Source organism: Petromyzon marinus, chromosome 64, assembly GCF_048934315.1.
Source record: "Petromyzon marinus isolate PM22_M1 ecotype Great Lakes invasive population chromosome 64, UKy_Petmar_22M1.pri1.0, whole genome shotgun sequence".
Lineage (NCBI taxonomy): Eukaryota > Metazoa > Chordata > Hyperoartia > Petromyzontiformes > Petromyzontidae > Petromyzon > Petromyzon marinus.
In genome coordinates, this window is record NC_133730.1 from 17,377,623 (window position 1) to 17,390,587 (window position 12,965).

A 12,965-nucleotide genomic window follows, 5' to 3' on the forward strand; every position below is an offset into this window, starting at 1 on the left:
GGCCTGCAGAATGACCTTCTGCACCTTGCCTGGCATCATCAGTAAACCCCTTGGCACATGTGTCTGTCCAATGACCTCCTACACCAACCATGTCACAATCAGACAACCCAAAGTACCTGGGTCTATCCTGTGATCTTCTGCAGCACATAGCCTGGCATTTTCAACAACCCCTTGGCACCTGGGGTTGTCCTGTGACATCCGGTACTTAGCCTGGCACCACCAGTTAACACCTTGACACCTGGGTCTGTAGCGTGACCTCCTGCACATAGCCTCGCACAATCTATAAACCCCATGGCACAAGGATCTACCAGTTACATCCTGCACCTGGTCTGGCACCATAAGTCAACCCCTTGACACCTGGGTGTGTCCTGTGATATCCTGCACATAGCCTGGCACCACCAGTCAACCCCATGGCACAAAAGTCTGACATGTGACCTTCAGCACCACTCTTCCTGCCTGTACCCTCTCATCTCACTCTACCTCCCTCCACACACTCACCTGTCTCTCATCTCACTTTACTCCCCTCCACAAAGTGACTTGTCTCCCATTCTAGATTTGAAGTTTTCGTGACTGCAAAGATCCATACTCTTTAGTTCTTTCGGTAAAGTCACGTAGGTAAAAAATAAAATAAAACAAAAAGTGAAAACTAAATCAAATCACGGCGTTTCGGAGGCAGCACAAGCTTCCGTCATCAGGTGGCAACAGTCACAGCAAAATTACTGTGGTGAGTCGAGAGAGCTGTTTGTGACAAGAGATTATATCGGGTAAGAAGGGGGGAGGAGCCAGGGAGGACGGATGCAGGGTGGGGGGGTGGTGGGGGACGGAGATTAGAGAAGCTCCTGGGCATGGTACTCATGTACCACGGATGGGGGGGGGGGAGAGTGGGATGAGGGACAAATTTGCACGACTGAAACATTGCACGTCAAATTTCATAGTGATGGTAGTGTGTAAGGCTGGGAGTAAAAGACCGGAGATATGAATATAAACTATAAAGCAGTTAAAGTTTAACTTGGTTAATAACATCCTTCCAATGATTGCTCAATTGCTCAACACTCTCGTCCACTCACCTACCTCTCCCCTCTCATATCACTCTAGTCCACACGCTCACCTGTTTCTCCCCTCTCCTCAATCTACTTCCCTCCACAAACTCATCCGTCTCTCCCCACTCACCCTACTCGACTCCCCTTCACACTAACCTGTCTCTCCCCTTTCATCTCTCTACGCCCCTCCACACACTCACTGTCACTCCCCTCTAATCCGACTTTACTCCCTCCACATACTCTGCTGCCTGTCCCCTCTCATCTCACTCTACTCAACTCCACATACACAACTATCGTCCACTCTCATCCCATTGTACTCCCCTCCCCACACACACAATCACTTCCCCCTCATCTCACTCTAGGCCACAATCACCTGTCTCTCTCCTTTCATCTCATTCTACTCGTCTCCCCACTCACTATCACTCCCCTCTCATACCACTGTAGTCCCCTCCACACACTCACCTGTCTCACACCTCTCATCCCACTCTGCTCACCTCAATACACTCATCCATCTCTCCCCGCTCATCGCACTCGAAACCCTCCACACACTATCCTGCCTCTCTCCCCTCTCTTCTAACTCTACTCCCCTCCACAAACTCACCTGTCTCTCCCTTATCGTCTAACTATACTACACTCCACACTCACCAGTCTCTCCCCTCATTTCCATGTACTCCCCTCCACACACTCACTGTCGCTCCTCTTGAATCCCCCTCTACGCCGCTCCACAAACTCCGCTTCCTCTGTACTCTCTCATCCACTGTGCTCCCCTCCCCACACTCACTAGGCTCTCACCTTTCATCTCACTCTACTCCCCTCACACACTAATCCATCTCTCTCCCCTCATCTCACTCTAGGCCACATTCAGCTGTCTCTCTCCCCTCTCATCTTACTCTAGGCCACACTCAGCTGTCTCTCTCTCCTCTCACTCGAGGCCACACTCAGCTGTCTCTCTCTCCTCTCATCTCATTCTACTCCTCTCCCCACACTCACTGTCACTCCCCTCGCATACCACTGCAGTCCCCTCCACACACTCCCCTGCCTCTACCCTTTCACCTCACTCGACTCCACTCCACACACTCACCTGTCTCGCCTCTTTCATCTAACTCTACTCCCTACCATACACTAACCTGTCTCCCCCTCTCATCCCACTCTACTCCCCTCCACGAACTCACTTGTCTCTCCCGTCTCATTTCACTCTAGTCCACACTCATCTGTATCTCCCATCTCATCTCACTACTCCTCTCCATACACTCACTGTCACTCCCCTCTCATCCCACTCTACTCCCCTGCCTCTCCCCTTTCATCTAGCACAACTACCCTCGACACTCACCTGTCTCCTCTCATACCACTCGACTCCGCTCCACACTCACCTAACCCCTCTCATCCCACTCTACTCCCTCAACAAACTCACCTGACCCTCTCATCTCACTCTACTCACCTTCACACACTCACCCGTCTCTCCCCTCTCATCTCACTCTACTCCCCTCCACACTCACCAGTCTCTCCCCTCATCCTGTTCTCCCCTCCACACACTCAGTCACTCCTCTCTCATCCCACTGTACTCTCCTCCACACACTCACCTGCCTCTCCACTTCCAACTTACTCTACTCCTCTCCACACACTCACCTGTCTCGCCCCTTTTATCTAACTCTACTCCCTACCATACACTAACCTGTTTCTCCCCTCTCATCTCACTCTAGGCCACAATCACCTGTCTCTCTCCTTTCATCTCATTCTACTCCTCTCCCCACTCACTGTCATTCCCCTCTCATACCACTGTAGTCCCCTCCACACACTCACCTGTCTCACCCCTCTCATCCCACTCTGCTCACCTCAATACACTCATCCATCTCTCCCTGCTCATTGCACTCGAAACCCTCCACACACTATCCTGCCTCTCTCCCCTCTCTTCTAACTGTACTCCCCTCCACAAACTCACCTGTCTCTCCCTTATCGTCTAACTATACTACACTCCATACTCACCAGTCTCTCCCCTCATTTCCATGTACTCCCCTCCACACACTCATTGTCGCTCCTCTTGAATCCCCCTCTACGCCGCTCCACAAACTCCGCTTCCTCTGTACTCTCTCATCCACTGTGCTCCCCACCCACCCCACACTCACTAGGCTCTCCCCTTTCATCTCACTACTCGCCTCCACACACTAATCCATCTCTCTCCCGTCATCTCACTTTAGGCCACACTCAGCTGTCTCTCTCCTCTCTCATCTCACTCGAGGCCGCACTCAGCTGTCTCTCTCCTCTCTCATCTCACTCTAGGCCACACTCAGCTGTCTCTCCCCTCATCTCACTCTAGGCCACACTCAGCTGTCTCTCTCCCCTCATCTCACTCTAGGCCACACTCAGCTGTCTCTCTCCTTCATCTCATTCTACACCTCTCCCCACATTCACTGTCACTCCCCTCTCATACCACTGTAGTCCCCTCCACACACTCCCCTGCCTCTACCCTTTCACCTCACTCGACTCCACTCCACACACTCACCTGTCTCGCCCCTTTCATCTAACTCTAATCCCTACCATACACTAACTTGTCTCCCCCTCTCATCCCACTCTACTCCCCTCCACGAACTCACTTGTCTCTCCCCTCTCATCTCACTCTAGTCCACACTCATCTGTATCTCCCATCTCATCTCACTACTCCTCTCCATACACTCACTGTCACTCCCCTCTCATCCCACTGTACTCCCCTCCACAAACTCACCCATCTCTCCCCTCTCATCTCACTCAAATCTGCTCCACACTCACCTGTCTCTCCCCTCATCTCAATGTACTCCTCTCCACACACTCACAGTCACTAACCTCTCATCCCACTGTACTCCCCCCCCCCCCCAACACACTCCCCTGCCTCTCCCCTTTGACCTCACTCTACTCCACTCCACATACTCACCTGTCTCCCCCTCGCATCCCAATCTACTCCCCTCCACAAAGTCACCCGTCTCTCCCCGCTCATCTCTCTCTACTCCTCTCCACACACTATCCTGCCTCTCTCCCCTCTCCTCTAACTCTACTCCCCTCCACAAACTCACCTGTCTCTACCCTCTCTTCTCACTCCACTCTGCTCCACACTCACCAGTCTCTCCCCTCAATTCAATGTACTCACCTCCACACACTCACTGTCGCTCCTCTCGAATCCCACTCTACGCCCCTCCACACACTCTGCTTCCTATGTCCCCTATCATCCACTGTACTCCTCTCCACACACTCACCTATCTCTCCCCTCTCATCTCACTACTCCTCACAACACACTGCCCTGTCTCCCCCTCTCATCCCATTCTACTCCCCTTAATAAACTCATCCCTCTCTCCCCGCTCATCCCCCTCTACGCCCCTCCACACACTCTGCTTCCTCTGTCCCCTCTCATCCACTGTACTCCACCTCCACACACTTCCCTGCCTCTTCCCTTTCACCTCACTCTTCTCCACTCCAGACTCACCTGTCTCCCCCTCTCAACCCACTCGACTCCGCTCCACACACTCACCTTTCTCACCCACCTCATTCCAGTCCATGCCCCTCCACACACTCCTCTGCCTCCTACCTCTCATCTCACTCTACTGCTCTCCATAAATTCACTTGTCTCTCCCCAATCAACCCATTCACTCTACTCCCCATCACATGCAAGAACCTGTCTCTACCCTCTCATCTCACTCTAGGCCACACTCGCCTGTTTTTACCCTCATCCCACTGTACTCCCCTCCCCACACTCACCGTCACTCCCCTCTTATCCAACTGTACTACTCTCCACACACTCCCCTGCCTCTCTTTGAACTCTACTCCCCTCCACAAACTCACCTGTGTCTCCCTTATCATCTAACTATACTACACTCCACACTCACCAGTCTCTCCCCTCATTTCCATGTACTCCCCTCCACACACTCACTGTCGCTCCTCTTGAATCCCCCTCAACGCCGCTCCACAAACTCCGCTTCCTCTGTACTCTCTCATCCACTGTGCTCCCCTCCCCACACTCACTAGTCTCTCCCCTTTCATCTCACTCTACTCCCCTCACACACTAATCCATCTCTCTCCCCTCATCTCACTCTAGGCCACACTCAGCTGTCTCTCTCCCCTCTCATCTTACTCTAGGCCACACTCAGCTGTCTCTCTCTCCTCTCATCTCACTCGAGGCCACACTCAGCTGTCTCTCTCTCCTCTCATCTCATTCTACTCCTCTCCCCACACTCACTGTCACTCCCCTCTCATACCACTGCAGTCCCCTCCACACACTCCCCTGCCTCTACCCTTTCACCTCACTCGACTCCACTCCACACACTCACCTGTCTCGCCTCTTTCATCTAACTCTACTCCCTACCATACACTAACCTGTCTCCCCCTCTCATCCCACTCTACTCCCTTCCACGAACTCACTTGTCTCTCCCGTCTCATCTCACTCTAGTCCACACTCATCTGTATCTCCCATCTCATCTCACTACTCCTCTCCATACACTCACTGTCACTCCCCTCTCATCCCACTCTACTCCCCTGCCTCTCCCCTTTCATCTAGCGCTACTACCCTCGACACTCAAGTGTCTCCTCCTCTCATACCACTCGACTCCGCTCCACACTCACCTAACCCCTCTCATCCCACTCTACTCCCTCAACAAACTCACCTGACCCTCTCATCTCACTCTACTCACCTTCACACACTCACCCGTCTCTCCCCTCTCATCTCACTCTACTCCCCTCCACACTCACCAGTCTCTCCCCTCATCCTAATGTTCTCCCCTCCACACACTCAGTCACTCCTCTCTCATCCCACTGTACTCTCCTTCACACACTCACCTGCCTCTCCACTTCCAACTTACTCTACTCCTCTCCACACACTCACCTGTCTCGCCCCTTTTATCTAACTCTACTCCCTACCATACACTAACCTGTCTCCCCCTCTCATCTCACTCTAGGCCACAATCACCTGTCTCTCTCCTTTCATCTCATTCTACTCCTCTCCCCATTCACTGTCACTCCCCTCTCATACCACTGTAGTCCCCTCCACACACTCACCTGTCTCACCCCTCTCATCTCACTCTACTCCCCTCACACACCAATCCATCTCTCTCCCCTCATCTCACTTTAGGCCACACTCAGCTGTCTCTCTCCTCTCATCTCACTCTAGGCCACACTCAGCTGTCTCTCTCATCTCACTCGAGGCCACACTCAGCTGTCTCTCTCTCCTCTCATCTCACTCGAGGCCGCACTCAGCTGTCTCTCTCCCCTCTCATCTTACTCTAGGCCGCACTCAGCTGTCTCTCTCCTCTCTCATCTCTAGGCCACACTCAGCTGTCTCTCTCCCCTCTCATCTCACTCGAGGCCACACTCAGCTGTCTCTCTCCTCTCTCATCTCTAGGCCACACTCAGCTGTCTCTCTCTCCTCTCATCTCACTCGAGGCCACACTCAGCTGTCTCTCTCCCCTCTCATCTCACTCTAGGTCACACTCAGCTGTCTCTCTCCTTCATCTCATTCTACTCCTCTCCCCACACTCACTGTCACTCCCCTCTCATACCACTGCAGTCCCCTCCACACTCCCCTGCCTCTACCCTTTCACCTCACTCGACTCCACTCCACACACTCGCATGTCTCGCCCCTTTCATCTAACTCTACTCCCTACCATACACTAACCTGTCTCCCCCTCTCATCCCACTCTACTCCCCTCCACGAACTCACTTGTCTCTCCCGTCTCATCTCACTCTAGTTCACACTCATCTGTATCTCCCATCTCATCTCACTACTCCTCTCCATACACTCACTGTCACTCCCCTCTCATCCCACTGTACTCCCCTCCACAAACTCACCCATCTCTCCCCTCTCATCTCACTCAAATCCGCTCCACACTCACCTGTCTCTCCCCTCATCTCAATGTACTCCTCTCCACACACTCACAGTCACTAACCTGTCATCCCACTGTACTCCCCTCACACACTCCCCTGCCTCTCCCCTTTGACCTCACTCTACTCCACTCCACATACTCATCTGTCTCCCCCTCTCATCCCAATCTACTCCCCTCCACAAAGTCACCCGTCTCTCCCCGCGCATCTCTCTCTACTCCTCTCCACACACTATCCTGCCTCTCTCCCCTCTCTTCTAACTCTACTCTGCTCCACACTCACCAGTCTCTCCCCTCATTTCAATGTACTCACCTCCACACACTCACTGTCGCTCCTCTCGAATCCCACTCTACGCCCCTCCACACACTCTGCTTCCTATGTCCCCTATCATCCACTGTACTCCTCTCCACACACTCACCTATCTCTCCCCTCTCATCTCACTACTCCTCACAACACACTGCCCTGTCTCCCCCTCTCATCCCACTCTATTCCCCTCAATAAACTCATCCCTCTCTCCCCGCTCATCCCTCTCTACGCCCCTCCACACACTCTCCTTCCTCTGTCCCCTCTCATCCACTGTACTCCACCTCCACACACTTCCCTGACTCTCCCCTTCTATCTTACGCTACTCCTCTCCAAACACTCACCTGTCACCCACTCTCGTCCCACTCGACACCTCTCCACACACTCCCCTGTCTCTCCCCTCTCATCCCACTCGATTCGCCCCCACAAACTCACCTGTCGCTCCCCTCTAATCCCACTAGACTCCCATCCACACAATTGTATCTTACCTCTCATCTCACTGTACCCCTCCACACACTCCCCTGCCTCTCCCTTTTCACCTCCCTCGAATCAGCTCCACACTCACTTGTCTCACCCCTCTCATTCCCCTCTACTCCCCTCAGAAAAATCACCTGTCTCCTCTCATCTCACTCTACTCTCCTCCACACACTCAACTGCCTCTCCTCTCTCATCCCACTCTACTCCCCTCCACAAACTCACCCGTCTCTCCCCGCTCATCTCACTCTACTCAGCTCTACACTCACCAGTCTCTCCCCTCATCTCAATGTACTCCCCTCCACACACTCACTGTCGCTCCTCTGGAATCCCACTCTACGCCCCTCCACACACTCTGCTTCCTCTGTCCCCGCCCATCCCACTCTACTCTCCTCCACACACTCCCCTTCCATCTTACTCTACTCCCCTCCACAAACTCACCTGTTTCTTCCCTGCGAGTTTGCGTTGCATTGTAGCCATGCCAGCTGCCCCGGGGAGCGCCAGGACCTGCGCGCAGTTCCAGGTAGGCGAGTGGCGCCGCTGGTGTTGAGTTCCCACCACACTCGCCGCGCCACAGCTGGGTGCAGACCCCAGCTGCGCTGTAGGGGCGGGGGGCAGACACAGAGAGAAGCAGATGCTCGCCGATTGATTCGCTGCTGGGTGGACGACGTGGCAGCGCATCGACGTGCAGAGGGGGAGCGCAGGAGGGAGGAACAGGATCTGCCCGAGCAGACTCCCACCACAGGGAGTTCATGGAATATTCTTGATTCCTCACAGGATACGGTTGTTCTTGCTCTATTTCACCCTTGCAAATGCTTCCAAGCTCCTCTCTCGAGTCCTCACCTGGTGACATAAAATCAACTCTGGGACACTTAAGAATCGTGTCTGGTTCACAGGTGTGTTTCTGGGTCGTGCCGCGAGGTGTGGTTCAGCACGATGAGCGACGTCTTGCTCCACGTGTTGGGAGCTCGTGCAGGAACTGTGGGGAAAGCGGTGTTGGTGGGCGGGGACAATCGGGGTGGGACGGCTTCACGAGTAGCGAGACAACATATAATGAGGACGCCTGTCTCCACGGCTGCATCGCATCGTAACAGCAATGCCGGCGATTGAACTAAGACACCGTGAGGCGGGTGCCGCCACATTTGGATGTTTGACGACAAATTCCATTACTCGTCACAGATTAGCATCATGTGGGAGGAAACCGGAGACCCCGGGAGAAAACCTGCCATGTGTAAGTGGAGACAAGAGGCTGATATTTAGGAATCCACTGCACATGTATCACGTGTCGCTGTGCACCACCTGCCCTTCCCGCACGCGTTCTGGGAGTAGTCGGTGAGCCGGTGGCTCCACGCGCCGGCGACGATCGTGCAGATCGACTCTCCGCCACCGGGGGGTCCTGGTCCTGAAACAACAACAACAAACACGAAGATTCCCCCATAGCCTCAATGCTACGTTGGGGCAAGTGCCGAGTTGAAACCACGTGCTGAGTTTGTATGGTGTCTCCCTTTTTTGCAGAGTGTAGAGTGTGAGCGAGTATATATGTGTTTGGGAGCGTGTCTGAGTGTGTGATAATGTACAAGTGTTTGCGAGTGGGGAGCAGTAGCGTAGTGGCGTGAACCCAGCGAACCGAGTTCTATTCCTGCTCACGACCATTATCAGTGACAAATATACAAACCTGTTCCGAGCCTCCCCTAAATCAGCCTTAAATGAGTACAGGCAGTTCCTGGGTTACGGAAGACCCGACTTTATGAAAATGAAATTTGATTTAAAGCTTTCGTGACTGCAGGGATTCATATTCTTGGTTATTTTAGTGAGAATTTTATTGTTTTATGAAAATGCTCTGATAAATGCATGAAAAAATTAAGATGCAGAAATGTTTGCATAAGTTAAGCGCAAATAGTGCAGCGCGGTGAGGTTGCGGATGAATACCGCGGAGGGACGCATAAGGCACGCCGCCTTACGCCTCACTCCACCAAAACGCCTCCTTCACCAAGCCCCACCACGATTATGGGCAATGTAATTTTTGTATACCATTACATTATTGTTTGTTCTCTATGCTTCGAATTATCTTTTCCCCCATGTTTCTATTGTTAGGTTTTTACTGTATTTAATGTGCGTGCATGTGTGTGCGTGTGTATGTAAAGTCTAGGCCTAGCCTAATGCACGGTAAACAAACATTCGGAAGTGACTGCTTTCTGTTAACGATTTTTATTAAAATGTTTCGTGGTATTCATAAACAATTGGATCCAGAATATGTCCCATTAGTTTAATTATGGGTAGTGTTATTCGATTAAATAAAAAACGAATATGAAGTGCAGAGTATGTAGAGCAATAGAATATAGGTAGCAATAGAAAACAGCACAATACAGTCCTGAGGGAAAACGAACTAGTATTCAGGTAGGGGAGGCACAACTATTTCTGGCTATTGGATTTTAGCTTTAATTCAGGGACAAATTGTTCAATTACTGACATATGGAAAATTCGGGTTACGGATCGTTCTCAGGAACCTAACCCTTTCGTAACCCGGGGACGACATGTACCTGGTGCTGTGTGTAAAACATCAGCACTGGGGAGACTAAGCCAGGTGTGGTGTTGGCCACCCACCCTCTCGTGTGATGTGTCGACCTTCACAGGTGCTCTCGAACAGCACTTTTCCCAGGTAGCGTGTGTCTGCAGATTGCCCGATATGATATAATCACAACTTTCTGGACCACAGAGGACACGTGCTGCAGGATTGGAAGGATACCTTAGTGGTCCCCCTCTATAAGGGGGACCGTACTACCGGAGCATCTTCCTACTCAGCGTGCCGGGAAAGATCCTAGCAAAAAAATGTTCAACATCGCCCTCTCGCCAAACACACCGAGGAAAGGCTTGCAGTGCCCGAGTGTGGCTTCAGACGGGGCGGCCTGCACGGATGTAGTATTCTCTGTCCGTCTGCTATAGCAGCAGCAGCAGATGCAGCCAAAGCAGCTCCACTTCTCAGGAAGAAATGTGAACTTGGCTTCCGATGAGGTGGACTCGCCATGTTCATGATGCAGGTGGTGTCCACCTCCATGAAAACAACCCCTCAGTGTAATAGGGTTTTTCCCCTTTTTTCTGGCACCGAAACTGAAACCTATTTACAAGGATTCATGTCTGGTCGAGCACCAATTGGGTCGAGGCTCGAAAGAAAGCCGTCCCTTGGTGTGGACCAATCAGTTTCAAGGACAATGCATATATTATCATAGTATGTTTTCCTGTTTGCATTTTGACTGCAAGTATTGTGGTTAATGCAGACATGGATCCTTGTAAAAAGGTTTCAGTTTCGTTGCCAAAAAAAGGGGAAAAACCCTATTATTATATTTTGGTACTGGCAAAGGAGGTCTAATGATGAAGATGCTAACCCCTCAGTGTTTAGTGGCAGCAGTAGTAGAGGAAGGCACGCCATAAAGGAGCGCGCGTGACAGAGGGGAGCACAGAAATTGTTATAACAGTTTATTATAGTCATGAATAATGTTACCACCTTCGAAATATTATCGTTGTTTATCAAGTAGAATGCAATGTTGTTAATTTTATCATAGTTTATTGTTCTAAACAATGTTAAGAATGTTATAAAGGTTGTCAATGTTGATATAGAAGAATGCAATGTTGTTAATGTCGATTTAGTTCATAATACAGTTGACTCAATTATCCGCTTGCGATTTATCCCATTTGAGGATTAACCACGCACCTGATATTGACACAAATTAATAACTCATGGATGTTTCCCTTAATCCCAAATTAATAATCTAAAAACAGTGATACACTTATTCATGGAAATGTTTATTACAAGTCACGTGCTCCGGTTAATCTGAAATCCATGTGATCGCCCCTACGGTACTTTAGTTGCATATCTTTACAAGTGGGCGGAGTTTGATGTTGATTGGCGTGGCTCTGCTTCTGTCCACTTAGTGGGCCGAGTCTTCTGCGCGGGAGCAGGAAAGTTATCCCTGAGCATGTGCATCGTTCGGTCGATCGTTAGCATTCGTTCTAAATCAAATACTTTTGTAACAAAAAACAAGATCAATACATTCTTTACTAAAAAAATGTTGTTCATTAACAAACTCAATTTCCTTAACTTAAACATAATGTATATCTATATTAGTGGTTTTTGGCAAAGAGATCCACGTAAAATGGATATTTTTGGATGGTCCGCAATTTTTTATTAGCCATGGCTGTCCTCGGCATTAGCACGGATAGTCAAGAGGCTACTGTATTGTAATATATGTTACCATTTATCAATGTTGATATAGTAAAATGCAATGTTAATGGGGGAGAACATACAAACTCCACGCTCTCTTATACTCACTCTTATATTCACTCACTCAACCTCTTGCATACTCACACTGCGGAATAGCGGGCGAACATACAGAATTCACATGCTCTGATACTCACTCGCACACACACACGCTCTTACCAAATAAATACATTAATTTTAAAAATGTAAAGGTGCAACCCTGGAATTGCTTGCTCACGTCACTGTTGGTGGAAGGGGCCTCCAGTAGAAGGAGCTCTAGTAGGAAAGCCGTGATCCAGCAGTACATTGAACATCGCTGTAAATAGAAATGTGGCACCCATGAAATCATAGAAGTCATGTTACCGGCTTCCTGGACTACCTGGGACAGCTTTCCCTGACACTCCCCACCGGCTCGCGGTTGACGACGCACTGACAAACCAGAGTGACTATGCCAATATAGTAAACCTTCTCTATTCACGAGGGTTACAGCCTTGTGTTGCAGTCGAAACGTCGCGAGAATTGTATTGTTTTATATATATTTTATTGTTTCCCTTCAACGTGACTTTACCGAAAGAACCAAGAATATGTAGAAATCTTGTTCACAGTAAAAATGTGATAGTTATTGATAAGAGAACACAGCACTGGGGGGCGATAGCCGCAACACTTTCCCTGATTGCATTCGCCTCATTCTTGATGGATCTCACAGTCCACGCCAAAATGTCGGCCTATCACAGACGTGCTCTCGAGTGCTAAAATGATAACTGTGCGTTGTTGTTATCAAACACCTGCATCTCCCGATGAGTCGTCCACCTGAATTCCTCACCATCTCCATTGTCATCAAATCATCATGAAAGGTAATAAAAACGAATTGTCATTCATATTTTATTATTTATTGTAGTCAGTGGTATTAAACATTTACTATTCCCCCCTATGTTCACTCGTGCCAGGAACGCAACCCCATTTTTCCTGGTCAACAAGGTTTCTACATTCGCGCGCGTTTTCAAGAACATAACCCTTGTGGTTTGAGAGGGTTTACTGTCCATATTTTATCCTGG

General features: G+C 50.3%; 1 protein-coding gene across 1 annotated transcript in view; it reads right to left on the reverse strand.

Moving 5' to 3' along the window:
- Positions 1-12,965, reverse strand: part of LOC142906393 (uncharacterized) — a 33,024-nt gene that overhangs the window by 10,004 nt on the left and 10,055 nt on the right. Inside the window, exons 4-6 of the mRNA XM_076054050.1 lie at positions 10,260-10,325; positions 8,959-9,057; positions 8,097-8,254 (exon numbers count right to left, since the gene is read on the reverse strand). Coding sequence (XP_075910165.1) covers positions 8,097-8,254; positions 8,959-9,057; positions 10,260-10,325 — 323 coding nt within the window. The remainder of the gene's footprint in view (positions 1-8,096; positions 8,255-8,958; positions 9,058-10,259; positions 10,326-12,965) is intronic.